General features: G+C 36.3%; 1 protein-coding gene across 4 annotated transcripts in view; it reads right to left on the reverse strand.

The window, feature by feature from the left end:
- FSTL5 (follistatin like 5) overlaps positions 1-22546 on the reverse strand; it is a 778095-nt gene that overhangs the window by 194066 nt on the left and 561483 nt on the right. For all 4 annotated transcript variants that reach the window (XM_053583841.1, XM_053583826.1, XM_053583835.1 and 1 more), the window contains exon 8: positions 10777-10897. In XM_053583841.1, the coding sequence (XP_053439816.1) occupies positions 10777-10897 (121 nt within the window). The remainder of the gene's footprint in view (positions 1-10776; positions 10898-22546) is intronic.

Raw genomic sequence — 22546 nt, forward strand, 5'->3', positions numbered from 1 at the left:
TTTGATCAAGGACACTGTTCACTGAATATTAACAAAATAAGGAATTGGGGAAGGACTTGTTTTTTTAAACTTTACTTACACTTTAAAGTTTGGGGCAAAGACTCTTTAGACTTTAAACTATAAGGGCAGAAGAATCTAATTCTGGATATTAACTACTTTGGACTAATTTCTTTGGAACTTTAATATTTTAAGGGTTTTTTTTCCCTCTGAGACTTTAATAACTAGAACATTTATATATTAAATTTTAAGCATGTCTGTATTTTTTTCTACCTAATAATTGGAGGATCTTGACGTCATGGTTTAATTTAATCACAGAGCCTCTGAGGACCTCTGTTGAATAGGACATAAGTTAGCAAGGGGAAAAATGGACACAAAGAATTTTCCAGGTTTGGAATTAAAGAATTAAAGTACTGTTCAGTCACATTTCAAAGGTTCTAGAAATAAACATATAGTGCTCACCAGTAGTTCCCAGGGAGTAGCTACAATTGAGCAGCACTTATGGTAACGATTTCCTCAGCGTGACTGTCTCCAGATCAGCTCTGAAGAGAGAGCTGAGGTTCAAACGCTCGATTTGGGAAGTGATCCCAGGAGGTATATGTGTGAGGACTGAGGAAAATAAAAAAGGTGGCACCTGTGGCTCAGTCGGTAAGGTGCCGGCCCCATATACCGAGGGTGTCGGGTTCAAACCCGGCCCCGGCCAAACTGCAACCAAAAAATAGCCGGGCGTTGTGGCGGGCGCCTTAGTCCCAGCTGCTCGGGAGGCTGAGGCAAGAGAATCGCTTAAGCCCAGGAGTTGGAGGTTGCTGTGAGCTGTGTGAGGCCACTGCACTCTACCGAGGGCCATAAAGTGAGACTCTGTCTCTACAAAAAAAAAAAAAAAAAAAAAAAAAGGCGAACGGAAGGCAGCAAGTAAGAGAAAAGGGGCGAGGGCATTCACGAGACTCCAGGGCATGTTATCACCAGAGGTACAAAGCACTCAATTCTAATGCTCTACTGCCTGAAAAGTGCAGCTGCTCCTCACGAATCTTCCCTTGAGGGAGAGGCTGAGTTTCTTTCTTTTCTTTTTTTGGAATATTAGCATGTTTACCTCTAGATTCATTATGCCTAAAGGCACAGTTTCATGAAAGAGTGTGGATCTACAGCATACACGCTTTTTGCTACTAATATTAAAAAAATATATTTAATTTAAGGGCAGTGCCTGTGGCTCAAAGGAATAGGGCACCAGCCCCATATGCCGGAGGTGGCAGGTTCAAACCCAGCCCTGGCCAAAAAAGCTGCAAAAAAAAGAAAAGAAAAATTTACTTTAATAGAATTTGGGGGTACAAGTGGCTTTTTGTTATATGAGTACATTGTATAGTGGTGAAATCAGGATTGTCAGTGTACCCTTCACCTCAATAGTGCACACTGTACCAAATAGGTCTTTTTCATCCCTCAGCCCTACTCAACTTCCCACCATGCACATCAATTGCCTGCATCCCACTTGTGAGAACATGCAGCATATTTTGTTCCAATCCTGAGAAATGTCACTCAAGATAATGGCCTCCAATGCCATCCAAGTTGCTGTGAAAGACATTTCATTCTTTTTCATGGCTAAGTAGTATTACACAGAGGGGGTAGGTGTGACATTTTCTTAACACTCATCGGTTCATGAGCACTTAGGCTGATTCTGACCTTTGCAATTGTGAATCATGCTGCAATAAACTTACAAGTGCAGGCATCTTTCTGAAATAATGACTTCTTTTTCTTTGGATAGATACCCAGCAAGGGGATTGCTGGATAGACAGGTAGGTCTCGTTTAGTTCTTTGAGAGATCTCTATATTGTTTTCCATAGAGATTTTACAGGTTTACATTCCTACCAACAGTTTAGGAGAATTTCCTCTTAATACGTCCAGCCCAACACTGATTTTTATCTTCTTCAATGAAAAACATTTTTTTTCTTTTTCTATTTTTAATTTCAGAACATTACTGACTTACAGGTTTAGGTTACATAACTTGCTTTTAAGTCAAAGTACATTTTAAGTCCAAGTTATAACTGTGCTCGTCACCTAGAATGTGTGCCTCATACCAGTCAGATGTGAAATCCCCAAACCCTCCTTCCTCTCACCTACTTTACTCCCCTTGAGTGTTGCTTCTATACATGCATATAAATTTTGGAATGAACCATCTGTTGTTTTTTTGACTTATTCATAATGGCCATTCTGATAGGGGTAGGGTGGTGCCCTGCCGTGGTTGCCCAATGATTAACAATGTTGAATATTTTTCATATGTTTGTTGGTCATTTGTATATCTTCTTTAAAGTTATGTCTGTTCACATCTTTTCTCCACTTTTTTTTTTAATTAAATCATAGCTGTGTACATTAATGCAATCGTGGGCTATAATGTGCTGGTTTTATATAAAATTTGAAATGTTTTCATCAAACTGGTTCATGCAATTTCTTTTTTTTTTATTTTTTCTTGCTAATTTGTTTGAATTCCTTATAGATACTCTATATTAGTCCTTTAGTCACATGTATAGATTGCAAATGTTTTTTTCCCATTCTTCAGCTGCGTAAGTCCCCTGCTGTTCGTTTCTTTGGCTGTGCAGAAGTTTATTAGTTTAATTAAGTCTGATTTGTCTATTTTTGTTTTTCTTACATGTGCTTTTGGGGTCTTAATCGTAAATTCTTTGCCTCGGCCATTGTTCAGAGAAGTTTTTCCCAAGTTTTCTTTCTAGAATTTTTATGTTTCAGATCTTATATTTAAGACTTCAGTTTACCTAGAATGGATATTTAGAGACCAGAAGCTGTGCATCTTACACACTCCCTTTTACCCTTCTTTGGCTGAAAACTGTCCCTCAAGACATTACCACTTACCACATCTGGACTGCCACGAATGCAGCTAATAATGCTTCTCATGCAAAATCTTTAGGAATAGTGGCAAACAGGCGGCCTCTCATGGTAGGAGGCTGTCCCTGGACATTCACAATAGCTGAGGAAGCCTGGGTGGGCTATGGAGCAAGACGTGAGTCTCATCTGCTGCAGGGGCTCATGGGGGAAAAGACTGAGCTGATACAGGGTGGATCCCACTTCCCAAGGGAAAGCCTCTCTCCTAAAGGACTGTATGCTGAAAGTTTCAATTCAAAATTAAATGAATAAAAAGATGGAAATAGGAGAAAAGAACATGTATTTCCACTTGTCATTTTTTTTTAGGAGGTAAACTGGTGGAACAGAGGTTCTCAAACTGTATCATCAGAATCACCAGGAAAGTTTGTTAAAATATAGGTTACCCTACCCCATGCTCAGAGTTTGTATTCAGTAGGTGTGGGCAATCCCTGAGAATTTGCCTTTAAAATAAATTGCTGTTGCTGGCTGTGCTTGAACCGCAGTCTGAGAATCACTGAGGCAGAGTAACCCTCAAAGCTCCTCACTCTCCTTCATTAACTTACAGTGGGGATGACATTGTGAGTTAATCAGGATGAAAGACAAGGAGGAAGGAGACCTCTTTCTTCCTATTTATTGGATTGACTCCTTGCAGAAAGGTTTTATTATCTTCTGCTCTTTAGCCATGCACAAAGGTTAGCAGGGAAGGTTTCAGACAAGCAGTGTAGATATTACGTGGCTGCCTGTAACTGGATAAGAAAGTTTCATTCTATGATGCAAGAAAAAAGCCCATTGTTCCCCAGACTTAAAGTCACTTTCACTAAATAGCTTTATCAGCAATGAAGGTGATGCTTTGGATGTCTGTCTGCTTCTTCTGTCTTTTTTGATAGATATTTCTGACGTAGGAAGGAGAAAAATAGGGGTATTGTATGTGGAGATCCTATAAAACCAGCAACAAACAGCCCACTTTATGCAGAAGTTTTTGACATGAGTAGGAAAACAAATTCCACTCCATATTATGTATGAGGGCTCAGATAATTTGAATGAAAGAGAAGTAACAGCATGCATTTGGGTTTGTTGTGAGTATGGACAAGACTTCTGCCCAGAGGGTAGTGTAAACTTACTGATGACTTTTAAAATTTTCAAACATTCTGTATGATAGGCTTAAGATCTAAAGACAATTTGCTTTATGTAAAATGAAAAAGGAAAGCATGAAATGAAATTCACTGGTAGACTCAAGCTCTTTTGATTTATACATAATGTTTCTTCAGACAAGGACACAGAAGCACTCTCATATTTCAATAATCTAATTTTGCGTTGTTTGAAAAGAAACAGGGCTATTGATAGACTTCTATTTGGCTTGTGCCCTGAGATATTTAAACAGGCTTTGCACTTCAAAGAGGCTCTTTCACAAATTCCAATATCTTGTGGTATTTTCAGGGCTTGTTTTTGTAATCAATGCAATATTTTATTTTTATTACTAATTGACAAATTGATAAGATAAATATTTTAAGTTCCACTTAGCAATCTGATTTTCTAAAGGTCATTTTAACCTTTTCTGAAAGTGGATGGAAAATGGAAAATGAGTTAAACTAGTTTTAAAGATTTATTGGAACCATAAATGTGCTATGGGGCTAGATAATTTGCATTTTCTTTCATTTTCATTGTATTTTTTCCAATGTCTTTTTTTATTCCCAGCCTATTCTTTTGTTCTTGCCCTATGATATTTGGATAATCCCAAATTTGCAAACTTAATAATATACAAATGTATGTTTAAAGTTACTAAGCCAATCATACATATCATAAACATCATAAACATCATAAATCAAAAGAAAGGCATAGCACAGCAAGTCAATTTTAGAACTGTTGGTTTTATTTAAAAAAAAAAACCTACCATTTTAGATATTTTATTATTATAAATGCCATTATTCTATTACTGTTTTTTAAAAAGTATTTTGAACATACCAGAAACTTTGATACAAACATAGCTAGTTACCACCCCAAAATTTATTTCCCAGTTCTTTCTAATTAATTGAATTTTTATACTGCTCTTGTTGGTCAAAGAAATATACTTTGCAATATCTTTGCATTTAGGGAGGGTCAATAGAAGTTACTGTTGGTGCTTTCATTAAACTCTTTTAAAAGTGATTTCTCCTGTGCTGGGTGCCATTTTTCCCTTCCCACCTCTTTGCTTTTCCCTGTTGAATGTGTACATAATTTCCACAGTCATTTTGAAAACACAGGATGACAATGAATGTGGAAATTACGTGCTCATCATAATAGGGGAGCTTATGGTATTGATGACATTATGCAGTTGTTATCCCCAAACCATCCCATCTGGGATTCTTTCATGTGTATGAAAAACACATCTCTGTGTTCTTTGAGCCCCTTTTATTTTGGGTTCTTTGTTACAGCAGCTGAAGATCCCTTGCTGAACATGAATATTTTCTACCCTTCTTTTTGGCTTCTTCAAATGGGTTTACATTAAAAATGATCCTTGAATCATACTTATTATCTACAATGGTTGATAAAAATGCGGTAGAACTGAAACTGCTCTACAAATTAATAAAGGGGTGCAATGCAGGAACTATAGTAACAGCCCCAAAACTCTGTGAAGAAATGGGGCTAGCTAAAATAATGATAATACTCAGCCATTGTCCCTCCATTTGCTCGATAACAGTCACTGCCCCCTTGTTTGCTTCTCTAAAATTGCTACTTTAGAGGGCACAGTTGGTAATTATGAGGATTCTTAAATTTCCTCCATAGAAAAATCATCTATGTTTTCTATAGGGTAGTTTTTGAGGTATCTTCCAGGTCTTACATTCCAGTGGATCGGCCAACCCACACAGACAGTGGTTCTGCCCCAACTCAGCCAATTAGCAGACTCTGATTGCCCATCCCCCTGCCCAACTGTTTTTATAAGCCCTGTGCCCTTAATGCTCAGAGAGATGGAGTTGAGAGATTTCTCCCACCTCTTCGCTTAGTGCTATGTAGAATAGTCCCTTTCTCTGGCTCTGTTGGCTTCTCTTGGGCAACAGGCAGATGAACCTGGGTGGGCAGCAATAGAACACATTTTTTGACAAATGATGGTTGAATTTGATGCATCTGTTACCTCATACCTCGTATCTCTTTTTGGCTAAGGCCAGAACTGGCAAATGAGACTTTGAACACTTGTCTGCTTAAACACCTTGTAATCCTTGGTCCATGCTTACCTTTATATAGACTTGACTTACTTAAAGGCATTTTTCATAAACAGAAATTACCAGATGCTTTAAGAAAATGATTCGAGTGAAGGTGTTAGAGACCAGGTGATGGGGCTGAGACTGGACCCAGGGGCTTGAGGATTGGGTACAGGTGTTAGACAACTGTTAAACAGAATCTAACTAAGGGGTCTGATAACCACAGGCAAGAAATGGCTTCGACTGGCTTGTCAGTGATCTCTACCACTTATATGAACTTCAGCTGATTATAATTTCATTTACCCTTTGGTTGTAAAATGTCTCCACCCTTGAAATTACCATGACAGTTCTCAAGCAATCATATAAAGTATGAAAAGGAGAAGAAACCCCATTCTAGGAATTGCTACCAAATTCTTAGTAAAAGCCAGCTCTTTGGCCTTGAACATTCCTCCCCTCAATTGGTAAGACTAAAGGATATAAAACCACTTCCTCTCAGTAGAGTTTTTCCTTTTCAATAAAATCCATGACTTGCTGGGCTTACCTGGTATATCCTGAAATTCTTTTTTTCAAGGAACACCAAGCAAGCACCAAGAACTCGCCAAACCTCCACTCGGAGGTTGGTGAGAAAGGTTCTGCATATCTGTCATTCCAGTACGTCGCTGTATTAATGTCTGAGCAACTTACAGACTTCAGTAAATTTTTCACTTCATACAACATTTCTTGGTCTCACTTGGGTCCTTTCTCATACTTACTCTCTATGGTCTATCATTGTAATAAGTCTGTTATAAACTTGCCTAACTGTCTCACTCCTGTCTCTCTTTCACTTGCTTACTGACACAAAAACACTAGTTAAAACACAAATCTCATTTTCTCTGTCACTTCACAGTCAACCACAATGGATGGAAAATAGACTAATGTATCACCTCAAAAACACTCTACCCCCTCTCCAACCTACCAGCTACATACTGTCATTTCTATAACCTCCTGCCTTGCAAGATGATTACTTTAAATTTTTTCTTCTCTTGAAACCACTAAAGCTCTCATAAACTCTTTGCTTTTAACCATTGTTATTGTTCAGTTCACTGAAAAAAAAAATCTAAGCAATGCAAAAATTATTTCCTTGGTTCTCCCTCACAGAATCTTTCCCAAACAGCCCCACTCTGAGTGTCAACAGCAATTAAAACATTCTCGCCAGTATTTTGAAGAATTTTGTTACGTTTTATTTTATTTTATTATTTTATTTTATTTTTTTACCATCTGGCCTTTGTCATACCTTGTCTGTGTTACATTTTATTGATTGACTTCTTTCTCTCTGTTTCAGCAGATTCACTGTTCATCTTCCAGGGACCAGTCCCCCCATCTGAGTATTAGATCTTACTGACTTTTTAATTTAACTACAATTATCATTTTTTCCTCATAAATTATCTTTTTAATTTTTACTGAATTATTCACATGAGAATAAGAGATTAACTCATTTATAATTTCATGAAATTCCCTCCATTGACCCCACAGCACTCTCCAGCTACTAAGTTCTCTGTTTACTTTTAGCCAATGATCTTCTTGGAAGTGTTAATAATACTCGTGTCCTTCATTTTTCCACTTTACATTATTTCTTAAATTGACTATAATTACAGTTTTTATCCTTGACAAAAAAACTAGTTTTGTAAAGGTTAATAATAACACCCAAGTGTTCAAATCTAACGCTTAAATTATATTTGTGAATTTATATGCCTTCTCAGTGATGATAGTATCATTGTTCTTCCCAAACCCACCCCTTCATGAAAACCTTTATACCAAGAAATCTGATCAATTTAATTAAAGTAGGATGTAAAAGAAAAAAGTGTGTTTTATTCCCTTTGCAATATTGGTACAGGGATCACTCTTCCTAGAAAAATGTTCAGTATTAGTCGTCACTGTTAACCTTGACTTCTTCTAAATTAATTCATGGTGCTCAGGCTGATGGGGGAGCTCTATTTCTGAGACTTCATTATTTCTTTATTGCCATATTTCTTGTTCAGAAAAACCTGAGATCAGAGAGTAAACAGCCCATTCACAAGAGCGGATAGGGAGAGGGAAGGTGCATTTCCCCAGTGCTGTTCAGTGCTCATCTTACAACATGAAAGCCTACAGTTTGGCTCAAAGTCTCCTTCCTGGGTTTCCCAGCTGGAGCATGGAAAAATGAGTGAATTATTCATCAGACATGAATGAGGTCCAGCAACTCCTGAAGAGCAGCCATTTAGAATAATTGTCACACTTTACAATGCATCACAATTCTCTTAGAAGCCTGTCAAAATGCAAGACAGGTCTGGTGAAGTCCAGGCTTCTACATCTGAGCTATTGTGTTTTCAAGTGATTCTGATGCAGGTAGAACATAAACAATACACTGTTCTAAAAACTAACAAGAATGCTCACATGTTGGTACTTAGATGGGAAAAACAAGGACTAGGAGTGAGAAGAAGAGGTAAAAGAACTGTTAGCCAAAAACAAAACTGGGAAATCTCTTTCTAAACTTCAAAACAAAAAGCAAATGAAAATAAGGCGTGTCTTGTCAATTAGGCTAGCAGTCAGTAAACATTTACCAGAAAAAGGGAGGTGATGGCCAGTTTTGCAGTCACATTTCCCCAGGGAAGCAACATGAAGATAAGGAACATCCCAGCACAGGACTCGTCCTGTCCTCTCAAGATGCTGTTATTAGTAGGTTCCAATGCCAGATGCGAGAGTGCCTAATTCCAAGCGTCTAAGGCCACTGGGACCAGCATGCACCAACTGCTTTGCTTCTTGTCAGCTTTCTTCACTAGTTTCCAATTAGTTGCCAGCAACTTCATTGGAAGTTGGAATCAAAAACTTGACTATGTCTACTTGTCAACTGGCTTTGCACCAGAAACCAAAGCCTAAATCTGCTTCTGTTGAGTGTCAGCCATAATCAAAACAGACTCCTTAATACTTTCAAGTATTTTGTTACATCATATTAATATTTTTAAGATGCATACTTTGTTTTACAGAGTACTCGTTTTCAGCCTTCTACTTGTTAATCTCAGAGCCAAGTCCACTGACTCCACATCTGCCTACACTCATTCCTAAGGTGGCTTTAAATGCAATCTGTACACACTGATACTCTCTAAATATACAAATTTGGGCTGTACACTCTTCAATTGAATACTTGACTTATCTACCAAAAATTTAACCTATTAAAATTCATTTCATCAATCTCCAAATGTGCTACTTATTCTATAGCCACAGACGGTGTAACCATATACCTAACTGCTTCTTCAAATGTCTTAGCCTCATTTATTCTTAACTCTGTTTTTCTCACACTAACTTGATATTCCTCAGTGACAACACCAAGGACTACTTTCAAAACCTATTCCAAATATGATCACTTCTTTTCAACCCAACCACTAACACTACATTTTGAGCCACCATTATCTCTTATCTATACTGTTAAAAAAGTTTTCAGTATGCATTTATTTTAAAACAATACAGAATATGTCACTGTATACACTAAGCGCTTGGATACCTCCCATTATACTTAGAAGGGAAATGCAAACATTTCTCTAGGTCCATGGGGCTCCATGTGATCTGCCCTGGGCTACCACTCCAAGCTCATAACCTGCTACTCTCCTCTTAATTCATGCCAAGCACACCAGCCATCTTGCTGATCTTTGAGAAAGCCGAGTAAGTTTTTGCCTCCTTTTTTATAAAGCATAGAGAAGATTAACATATATATCATAACAAATTATAGAAATAAATTTGTGTTTATTAATGAAGCATAGATGCATGCTTATATTATTTCAAGTAAATAACTGAAGTATAAGTTATATTAGAAGTAAAGCCAAGTTCTCATTACAGGAATAATATTAGCCTACTTGGTCAACATTTATATTAACCATTAGGAATATAATATTTGCTATAGATAGATAACAATGTTTATATCATTAACAAGACCAATTAAATAGATGATATGATCAAATTTTTTTTTTTTTTTTTTTTGCAGTTTTTGGCCAGGGCTAGGTTTGAACCTACCAACTCCAGTATATGGGGCAGGCATCCTACCTCTTTGAGCCACAGGCACTGCTCATGATCAAAATTTTTAATAGTTAATTTCTTCAGTTTCCAATATGTACATGTTCATTTAATTGTTGATATTCTAACTGAAAAAGTAATTTAATTTTCTTGTTTTAATTCTTTGATTGCAATGAGTTACTCAGTAATACCTTATGATGACAAAAATAGTAGTAATTTATAATGCTCAAGAACTGTTTATTCCCTTGAGAACTTTATCTTTAACTTAAACTTTCACATTAAGTCCCAAAATTCAAAAATATAGAGCCATGGGCTGGGCATGCTGACTCACGCCTATAATCCCAGCACTCTGGAATACCCAGAAGAGTGGATTGCTTGAGCTCAGGAATTTGAGACCAGCCTAATCCAGAGCAAGATCCCACCTCTAAAAATAGCCAGGAGTCATGGCAGGCACCTGTAGTCCCAACTAATAGGGAGGCTGAGGCAAGAAAGTCACTTGAACCCAAGAGATTGAGGATGCTGTGAGCTATGATGCCATAACACTCTACTGATGGTGACAAAGTAAGATTTTGTCTCAAAAAAAAAAAGAAAAAGAAAGAGAGAGAGCCTTACCAAAACTCCAATAGTCAAAGCCTCCCTTATTTCCAGTTGATTGTGAAGTTCTATGAATATCTATTGAAGCAAAATACAATATTCGCAACACCACACTCCTTACCATTCACTTGGAAGATGTGAGTCTGGTAGACATGTTCATAGCCATCTGCATAGCAGGTGTAATTGCCCATGTGAGTTGTAGTAACCTTAGTAATATACAAGGACCCATCGTCTCCAAAGTCCTACAAACAAAAGTAAAATAAAATAAAATAATTTGTATTTTAAAATAATTTTAACATTTTCACTTTTTAAATAAGGTATATCCAGGTGCAAAATAAATAGACTCAAATATTGTTTTAAACTATCAAATGATCATTGTTAGGACAGTAAATGTAGAGGACTGGTAATTACCATTTTTTTAATTAAATCATAAAGAGGTAGATCATGTATACATAAATGCATTTATGGGGTACAATATGTTGATTTCATATACAATTTGGAATGCTTACATCGTACTGGTTAATATATCCCTCACCTCATTTACTTAATTATTGTGATAAGACATTTATATTTTATACTTAATAGATCCGACCCTTGTATCCTTGCAATAGGTACCATAGTTGTGATCCCACCATTCACCCTCCCTCCATCTGACCTCCCTTCTCCCCTCCCATCCCCCCTCCCTCCTTCATCCTGGGCCATACTTGTGATCTATTCTTCATAGGAAAGTGTGAGTGATTGTAAATTGGTTTCATAATAGTACTGAGTACATTAGATACTTTTTCCTCCATTCTTGAGATACTTTACTAAGTAGGATATGTTCCAGCTCTATTCATATAAACAAAAAAGAGGTAAAGTCTCCATCTTTTTTAAGGCTGCATAATATTCCATGGTATACATATACCACAATTTATTAATCCATTCATGTGTAAATGGGCACTTGGGCTTCTTCCATGACTTGGCTATTATGAATTGAGCTGTAATGAACAATCTGGTACAAATATCTTTGTTATAAAGTGATTTTTGGTCTTTTGGATATACACCTAGTAGAGGAATTGTAGGATTGAACAGGTCTACTTTTAGATCCCTGAGTATTCTCCATACTTCTTTCCAAAAGGGACGTATTAGCTTGCATTACCACAAGCAGTGAAAAAGTGTTCCCTTTTCTCTACATCCATGCCAACATCTGTAGTTTTGAGATTTTGTTGAGTGAGCCACTCTTACTGGAGTTAGATGGTATCTCAAAATGGTTTTGATTTGCATTTCTCTGATGATTAAAGATGATGAGCATTTTCTCATGTGCCGGTAGGCCATACACCTATATTCTTCAGAGAAGCTTCTGTTCAAGTCCCTTGCCCACAATGAAATGGGACTACTTGTTCTTCTCTTATTAATAAGTTTGAGTTCTCTGTGTATTCTGGTTATCAAACCTTTGTTAGAAACAACCTGCAAATATCCTCTCCCATTCTGAGGGCTGTCTATTTGCTTTACTTACTATATTCTTGGTTGTACAGAAGCTTTTTAGTTTGATCAGATCCCAGTAATGTATTTTTGATGTTGCTTCAGTTGCCCAGGGGGTCCTCCTCAGAAAGTATCATCCGAGGCCAATTTCTTCAAGTGTTTCCACTGCACTCTCTCCACAAATCTTTATAGTTTAATGTCTTAAGTTTAAATCTTTTATCCAGTGAGAGTGAATTTTTGTTAATGGTGAAAGGTGTGGGTCCAGTTTCAGTCTTCTACATGTCGCCATCCAGTTCTCCCAGCACCATTTGTTAAATAGGGAATCTTTCCCCAAATTTATATTTTTGATAGGCTTATCTAAGATCAAATGATGATAAGTGTCTGGGTTCATCTCTTGGTTCTCAATTGTGTTCCATACAACTACCTCTCTGTTTTTGTGCCAATTGGATGTTGTTTTGATCACTATAGATTTAAGATTGAAGTCTGGTAGCATGATTCCTCCTTATTTGTTTGTATTTCTGAGTAATGTATTGGGTATTCAAGGTTTTTCTCTGGTTTCATAAAAAATGAAGTACTATTTTTTCCTGATCTTTAAAGTATGACAGTGGTGCCTTGATAGCAATTGCATTAAAATGTATTTTGCTTTGGGTAATATTAAAAAAGTATGATATCACTCATAAACATAGCTTTTTAATATTTTGAAATATATGAGTTTATGTATAAACAATCTGTACAGATTTGTTCTAATTTAGTTTGTATTTCTTAGGTTAATAAAGCTGTAACTTCTTTTCTTACTTATAGCTTAAGCAATAAAACACCTGTTAATTGCAATCTTCACACTTTTAATTATCCACTAAATTTCATGTTATTTAATTATATATGGAGTCATCGAGAAAAATAATTATATAAAGCAATGTGATCCCAGTGATAAAATTTATAGCCATATCACACAACAGAATTTGTTTTTCTAAAATTCATAAATAATCAGTACATTCAAATAAAATTACCATTTCAAATCAGGGGGGAGAAATGAATAAGCAATTTGGAAAAACAAAGAAAGAAAATCTCATGTTTGTCAAAATCAAGTCCAAGGACCATCTCTGGCAGAGCAGAATAAACACCAGAACATCTTCTCTTACATAAGGGTAATACATATACTGACCATAGTTGCCAATACCAAAATTGTCCAGAAGTTTAGAAACAGACAAAGGCTCACAACAGTCCACAGGAGATTTATTCAAAAAAGTGACTAAATTTCAGTTAGCTTGGCATATTTGCAGCATTTTAACTTGACTTCTTCATCACTTCTCTGCAGCTGCACAGGGCCCTTGAATCCAAAGCCTTGTAACTATATTAGCTGTGAAAACCACCCTCCCAGCAAAAACTAGAGGGGAGAAGCAGGTTTGGAGCTCCCCCCACAGCCTCATTGTCAGAGAACTGTCCCTATTGGGACGGGTCTGGCATGTCCCTGAACACTTGCATTTTTATTACTTCTCTTCATTTGAGCAACAATTGGAGCTCACTCTGTGTAAATAGTCCTGTCCTCTATTGAAAAGAAGCAACAGCAGGTGTTGAACATTACAACTTCCTGAAACAGAGATACTAGTTGGAGATTGCAGAATGAGTTGTTGATAGAGATATTGGAAAAGGTCCACATATTTCAGGGAACCTAGCGGAGCACTCAGATGTGTGTATGCCCAGAGAAGATGTGAGAATCCTTACACTTTCATCACTACCTGGCTAAAGACTCTGCTCAGCAGAAATTGAAGGCTACAGTGGAGTTGTAAAGTCCTTGCAGGAGCACTCAATGTGTGGCACAAAACAGGAATGGAGCATCTCAGAAAATCCTGGGACTCTTATTGATTCAAGGCATTTAATTAAACCTCTGTCCAATTATTAGCTCACCACTAACATGCTGAGTAAAGATGTTAGTGGTCACATAAAACAAACTGAAGAAAAATAGATAAGGTTGACTTCATCAAATTTAAAAAGCTTTTACTCACCAAAGGATACTATCGATAAGGTAAAAAGATACCACATGTTGGTGTGAATACCAATGCTGCAGCAGGACAGCCCTGCAGCCTTCAGGGGTAAGCTCACTCCTGTAATTTTAAGAAATAAGGGCAAGAAGGAGGCTACATAGCATGGGATGGCGTGTAGCAAAGTTCTTTATTCAGGGATTTGATTTTATACACTTCTAGTCCCGTACACACTTAATGTATCATCTGTTAGTTTCACCATTACCTCATTTTACCTATCTGAAATTAACTTGTAAGGAAATATCCTGTTACCACATCAACACAATCACTTCTGCAGTAAACATCCTCTTCCAGACACTGACTAATCTCTTGGGCAGGTATCTAAATAAAGATCACAAAGAAGAAAGCAGCCACAGGGCAACAGAGTTAATGGAAGAGTACCTTCAAGCGTTCACTCAGTTTATTCAGCATGAAGTAATGACTGTGTCTCTCCTCAGGGCACAGCACCTATAGACCTCTGACAATATGTTTTTAACATATGTCAACCCTCTGGCCCATATTTCTGAGGAAGGGTGGCATGCCCTTTGGCCTCAGGCTTAACAGGGTGCACAACTTCAGAGAATTGGCTTGTGGAATTTTAACTCCAGGCAAGCTAACTCTGCGCATGTCCCAGGGAGGCCCGGTCCCTGAAGCCTCTGCAAGAATAGCAAGCAGTTTTAAACTCACACTGAGTTCACTTTGTGTGCTTGATGTAAGATATGTTTATTTCTAAATATTATCCTTCAACCCACAAGATAAGAAAAAAAATGCAAATAATTTATCTGATGAGAATCTTCTGTTCTGAATATATAGAGGAGTTACAATTCATCAATGAAAAGGACAAATAGTTCAACTAAAACAACGAGTAAAAGACTTCAAAAAACATTTATCAAAATATTTATAAGTGGACAATAGGCACAAAAATATGTTTGGTATATTAATCATTAAGGAAATGCAAATAAAAACAACAATGAGATATCACTTTATACCAAGTAGGATGGCTAAAATTAAAGACAAACATTAACAAATGTTGAAGAGGATGTGGAAAATTTGGGACTCTTAAACACCGCTGGTGGGAATACTGAATGGTATATCTGCTTTGGGTACCATTTTGGCAGTTTTGAAAAAATTAATCAAAGTGTTACCTGTGACTAACAATTGTATTCTTAGGTATAGACTCAAAAGAATTGAATGTTTATATACACGCTAATGCAAATTTTCATCACTACATTACTCTTAATAGCCACAAAGTGAAAGCAACCTAAGTATCTGTCAACTGATGAATGAATAAACACAATGTGGTGTACCTATAAAGTGGAATAGTTGGTAATAAAAAGTAATAATATACTGATACATACCACAACATGGGTAAAGTTTGAAAATAATAGGCTAAATGAAAGAAGCCAGACGAAAAAAAAAAATAGAAGAAGAAGAAAAAAAAGAAAAATCCACAAATTGTATAAGTCTAGTTATATAAGATGTCCAGAATAACCACATTCATAGTAAGGCGCTGGCCCCACATACCAAGGGTGGCAGGTTCAAACCCGACCCCGGCTGAACTGCAACCAAAAAAAAAAAATAGCCGGGCGTTTTGGTGGGCGCCTGTAGTCCCAGCTACTCATGAGGCTGAGGCAAGAGAATCGCTTAAGCCCAGAAGTTGGAGGTTGCTGTGAGCTGTGTGATGCCATGACACTCTACCGAGGGCCATAAAGTGAGACTCTGTCTCTACAAAAAAAAAAAAAAAAAAAATAGGTTACTGATGACTAGGAACTGACTGGATAGGGAATTGGAAGTAACTGCTAATAGGTATGAGGTGCTTTGGGGAAATAAAACATTATAAACATCGATAGCTCCAATGGCTGAACAATTTTGCTAATATACTGGAAAGCTCTGAAGGCACACTTCAAAGAGATTTTTTAAAAAATATTTTATAGACACCCAAACTGCTGTGCAGTGGTTGAATTATAGCTCACTATAGCCTACAATATTCCAATGGTGATTTCTTTTAAATCTTTATATCTTTACAAAGTGACATAGTACTTAATACTTCCCAATATTCACATAATAGTGTCCCACGTATACATTATATATTTCTGACTTTACCTATATTCTTGTCATGCACATTTCCCTTAAAAAATAGCATCCTCCAAACTGATACTCACTGAAGATTGATCGCCATGGAGAAAATTATTATGGGGGGTTGAACCTGGCCCTTAAAAAGATGAAAATGTTTTGAGAGAGGTGAAAAGGTCAGAGGAGAGAAAGTGACGGAGGATGAGGACAAAAGAGAGGAGGAAAAAGACAGGAGGGAAAAGGGGGGGACAAAGTGATGAGTGGGAAGGAAGGGGAACAAAACCATACACAGTAAACGTGTGCTGTGGCCATCAAACCACTAGCTGAAGAATGATATTTGCTCAATAGCTATTAGGTAGATACACATTCCTCAGAATCATATTATATGCGACTGGTCATATCTTATTTCTACAACTCCCCAGGGAAACATTTATGGTGCTACTCTTAGGGCTTTCATCAGAAGACACCTTGTGACTTGCATGCTAGGAGAGAATTAGGAGCTTGAACCCCAACAAGGAACTAGCCGTGTGACACAAACAGCATAATACCACTCTCTGCTTCATCACAAACTACCATTACAAACACAGGGCTCACAGAGGCAGAGCACTTTTATTAATTTATTTTTTAATTAAATCATAGCTGTATTCATTAATGCATTTATGGGGTACAATGTGCTGGTTACTGAAATGCCAAACTAAAAGACAAAGGCCATGCCTCATGTGAACATTAAGCAGATAATTGACATGTTGCAACATAAAATGAAGGAGAGACCAACTTTTCAAAAAATCAATTGAACAAAATTAAAGCTAAAATTATTTTGAGAAAGATTATGAGCAAAAAATAGTTATTGATGACATGAAATACAACCACAAGATATCCAGTGAGTGTGCAGGCAGGGCAAGCACATGTAAGATTCATACAACCAGAAACTCATGGAGACCAGATCACAGCAAGGATGAATTCTTTCACCAGAAAAAAATCATTTATAATAATAACGAAATCTTAAGTATATAAGGCATTCATAATTATGTTTATATTGACATATTTTAATGCAATCCTTAAATTTCAAACCTGAAATAAACAAGGTTTCCACATGTTCTATGTGGCTACCTGGAGAGCCCAGTCTTTCTCCATCTAATATACTCAAGATTCCTTCACACAGTGATGTTAAAATTATCTAAAACTACAACTTGAAAATGTTTATTCCATGTATGTTCTTTCAATTTCCCAGGACATAAAATCTCTTTCATTTGAAGTACTCTCCTTTATAAATTACCATATATGTGACTCCTTCTACGTTATAAATCTTTGTTTATGATTTTTTTCCTGTTTCTTCTAAATGGTATCAAAGTTTTCCAGCCTCAATTTCCTTCAACATATGACTTTATGAACACATTTTTCAGGCAGCTTTTAAATAGGAAATATAAGGTAAATATAAAGTAAGCAAGACTTTACCTTTTATTTCCTCACCAATTTGAATAAAAGAAGGATCTGTCTAGTATACTAAAAATGGAAACCAATAAATATTTCCTGAGCACTTAAAAGTGTTTTGCTAAATAATTTAAATGAAGTGATGTTAGGTTTCATCTTTTAAACAAACTTCTAAAAAGGCACCATCATTAGCCCCATTTGTAGATAAGAATACTATGATACTATAATGTTGAAAAACTTGGTTCAAGTCATCACACAAAGAGGGGGCTCAGATTCTCATCCAAGCAGACTACTGAAGCACTCAGCCACTTTTGTTGTTAAATAATTCTTAACACACCTTCCCTTTTTTCAGATTTGCCATTAATTTTAGCCAAGCTTCAGAATTTTATCTATTGAGGGTTTTTTTTTATTTTTTAATACAGACATATCAAACCTCTTCTTTACCTTCATCCTGATTCAGCAGTTCTAATCTTTTCTTCTTTTTTCCTCATCATTTTTCTAATCTTAAACAGATCAAATCCAGTGTGTGATTTGTGTGCTCAGCCATGGTTGAGAGTTATAGCTGTAGAACAGACACTCTTTGACTCCAGGGACAAAATCTTGCACTTACTCTGTATCCCTGTTACACCTTTATAATCATGCTACCAAAGGGCACTCTATAAATATTTCTTCAGCGATTAAATCTGTATAAGTCTCTATATGATTAGAGTTGCCTCAAGGTACTGATGCCTGGAAAGAGTTGATAGGAAAAAAACTCCAAAATTTATTTTGGTGAGTTGATTGCATATATTCTTTTCAAGGCAGTGCAAATGAGAACTTTGGAGGAAAAGAACATCTGTAGCACATTTCTAAGATTTTGAATATTTTAATAACAGCTAGTAATTGATCATAATAAATGCTGCAAGGGTAAAAATCAAAACATTTAACAACTTATAGGTGATGAGTGCTGATCAGTCAAAATGCAAAGGCAGTAAAGAGCAGGTAGATTATCCCAGAATGTAACAGCTGGATAGGGCTGGTATTAAAGCACACACATTGATTAGGTTGTTCTAATGTAACAGGTAAGGCTTACCTCTTTTATAAAAGAAAATCTTTATTTTGAGTTCACATTCCTTTTCATGATATGTTCTACCTCAAAGTTCTAATTTGTGTAATACTAGTAGTACCACATTTCAAGTGCGGTTTTTTATGTATAATGCCTTGCTTTTAGATATACTGACATTAATTTCTTTTCTAAATATGATTATTATAGTATGCTTTTACTTTGAAAACCTGTAAAATCTATTTTCCTAGATTGCTATCTATAAACATATATTTTCATAAAATAACAATAAAAGAAATTTAAGCACACATCTCCACATTGAAATTGATTAAATGTTATTATCTTATGGACCATGTGATTTGCTGGACCCTATCCCTATTTCTCATTAGCTTATTTTCTTACATAATTTATTACTAATAAGTAGCACTATAAAATAATAAATTAAAGTAAGTTCAGCACGGTAAATTATTTGAAAAACTTCTTTTTCCTAAAACAAACTGTTTCATAAATCAATTTAAAGAGACACATTAGGAAAAAAAGTCAACTAACATGGATTGAAACTATCATATAGAAAGTTAATAAGCTGCATTATTTGGAAGGAAAACAAAATCCAAAATCATGAGAACTTTATGTAATAATATTATTTAATATTAAGATGATAATCATATTCATCTCACTGAAAATAATTTGCAAAATAGTTTTAATTGATGTGCTCTCTTCTTGACTCCATTTCTCAGAATTCTCTGTTATTAGCATAAAAATGAAGAACTACTTTAGAACAGTCAGGGAAAAGTAAGAACATTGATGATCTTCCCTACAAGTTCTTCTTTTTTTTTTTTTTCAGAGTATCAGAATTGAATTAGAGAAAATCCATTTAAGTTCTGAAGGATTCTTGAGTTTCGTGAGATTTCCCAATGGTGGTAATGTGGTTTATGAAAAATAAAAGAGTCTTAGAAGTATCTCAAGAATGGAAGAAAAAGTATCCAATGTACTCAGCCCTACATGAAACTAATTTACGGCTTTCACATGAAAGCTATAACCCAATTATAACCCAAGAATAGGGGGAAGGAGGAAAGGGAGGGGAGGGAGGGGGGAGGGGGGCAGAGGGAGGGTGATTGGTGGGATTACACCTGCAGTGCATCTTACAAGGGTATATGTGAAACTTAGTAAATGTAGAATGTAAATGTCTTAACACAATAACTAAGAAAATGCCAGGAAGGCTATGTTAACCAGTGTGATGAAAATGTGTCAAACAGTGTATGGTGCCCCATGATCACATTAATGTACACAGCTATGATTTAATTATAAAAAAAATAAAAAAATAAAATAAAAAAAAGAAATATGCAATTTCCTACAGTCAGACCTGAAAAGGTCTTGAGAGGAGCAATCAGCCTCTGGAGTAGCTGGGACTACAGGCACCCACCATAATGCACATATTTTTTTTTTTTTTTTATTGTTGGGGATTCATTGAGGGTACAATAAGCCAGGTTACACTGATTGTATTTGTTAGGTAAATTCCCTCTTGCAATCATGTCTTGCCCCCAGAAGGTGTGGCATGCACCAAGGCCCCGCCCCCTCCCTCCTTCCCTCTCTCTGCTTTTCCTTCCCCCCTATAACCTTAATTGTCATTAATTTTCCTCATATCAAAATTGAGTACATAGGATTCATGCTTCTCCATTCTTGTGATGCTTTACTAAGAATAATGCCTTCCACTTCCATCCAGGTTAATACGAAGGATGTAAAGTCTCCATTTTTTTTCAATAGCTGAATAGTATTCTATGGTATACATATACCACAGCTTGTTAATCCATTCCTGGGTTGGTGGGCATTTAGGCTGTTTCCACATTTTGGCAATTGTAAATTGAGCTGTAATAAACAGTCTAGTACAAATGTCCTTATGATAAAAGGATTTTTTTCCTTCTGGGTAGATGCCCAGTAATGGGATTGCAGGATCAAATGGGAGGTCTAGCTTGAGTGCTTTGAGGTTTCTCCATACTTCCGTCCAGGAAGGTTGTACTAGCTTGCAGTCACAGATTTTTTATGTTGCAGTTTGGCCAGGTCTAGGTTCGAACCCACCACTCTTGGTATATGGGGCCGGCACCCTACTCACTGAGCCACAGGCGCCACCCACAGAGGAGTAATAGTTTTTGCACATGTTAGAAATAGTTTTGCACATAAAGAAAACCAAGCCAGCAGAAGTCTGTGGTAGTTGTCACGAGTAGATTGTTATTTAACATGCAGCACAGAGTGTCTATAGGTTATGGAGACCTATGAAGGGGGCAAGTTTTATTACTCAAATTCCAATGAAGGAATAATAAAGGAAACAATGTATGAACTTTAAAAAATAAAGGCTGCCATGCTGAAATGTTCTTTTCCTATTAACCGATGCTTCTATATAGCATCCTACTGAATTCATAAACTTAGCCCTTTTAACATACTTATTTCTCTAAGTCATAATAACCCAATAGTAATGATTGAACCATAAAATAATTATGTGGCTAAGCCCTAAATATATATAGATCCTAAATAAGTGTTTATTAGAAAAAAAAATGAGATTATTGCAGAAGTTAAGACTTGTCCGTCATTCAAAACGTCTTTTCCCCATAATTTCTTGGAACTTCTAAGTCTGCCTCTAAGTGAACACACTTGCCATACTAAACGTCATGAAGAAGCTGCCTCCAAGATTATTAATTGTATTTTGGTAAAAAACAAATTCCCCCTATTTCATTATAAAATTCTTATCCTTGCATGAAACCTGTTTCTTTCCCAATGAATAAAAATTGAAATCTTTTCACCCTATAATGGAAAATCATTTCCTGTCTTGGAAACAGGTCTTTTCAGCAGTATTGTTAACAAATGTATCACTTTTTGTGATAGACTGATTTCATTCATGTTCTTATTTAATTTTCTAAAACTTACTATTTGCTCTATGCATAACTTTATAATTTATTTAGTTTTCTTTTTTCTTTCTTTTTTTTTTTTTTTTGACAATGTGCCATGTTGTATTACTTGCACATGTAACATAAACAGAAATTTGAAAAATAAAGGTATTCATTTCTTCTGGCCCTATGACATGGCTCTTTTAGATCCTTGCCATCAGCATGAGAATCAGCCCAGGGTAGCCTACTGGAATGTGATAGACTGTCTGGGACCATCCAAGACTAGTTGGTCCATAGTTTACCATCAACTTATTACTTAGGAATGAGTAAACCCCACGAATATTGGTCAAGTCCAGTGCAAAATCTTGTAAGAAATAATCAATATTTGTGATTTTAACTCACCAAATCTTAGAGTAATATGTCATGTAGCAACATCCAGTATACCTTTTAACACTGAGCTGAAGTTTTCAATGTTACATGCTAACTTTTTAAACATTTAATTTCATGTTGTTTCATTTTTTTTTTTTGGTTTTTGGCCAGGGCTGGGTTTGAACCCGCCACCTCCAGCATATGGGACCGGTGCCCTACTCCTTGAGCCACAGGTGCCGCCCATGTTGTTTCATTTTTTAAAGAAATTCTACTAGCATAGCACTTCATTAGAGCCATCGCATAGGCAAATTGATTTGAGAACCAAAAAGCCACAATGAGATTCTGATATGAGATGGTCACATGGATTCCTCAATAGTTAGAGATCACTTTCCTTCTTACCATCAATGAGAGACTGTGAACCTAAATTGCACTACAATCAAAATACAGATACTATGTACCATAAACATTTAATGTTATGTGGGAAGAGTTAAAAGCTTACATTTAAAATCCATAAATGTTGTTTTGGAAGAAAGAAAAGGAATTCCACCTGAAGAATGTGAGACTTTTCTAATTACTAGGCCCAGAGAGGAGTTAAACAGAGATATCAGTCACACCCTA

This window comes from Nycticebus coucang, chromosome 1, assembly GCF_027406575.1.
Source record: "Nycticebus coucang isolate mNycCou1 chromosome 1, mNycCou1.pri, whole genome shotgun sequence".
NCBI classification, from domain to species: Eukaryota; Metazoa; Chordata; class Mammalia; order Primates; family Lorisidae; genus Nycticebus; species Nycticebus coucang.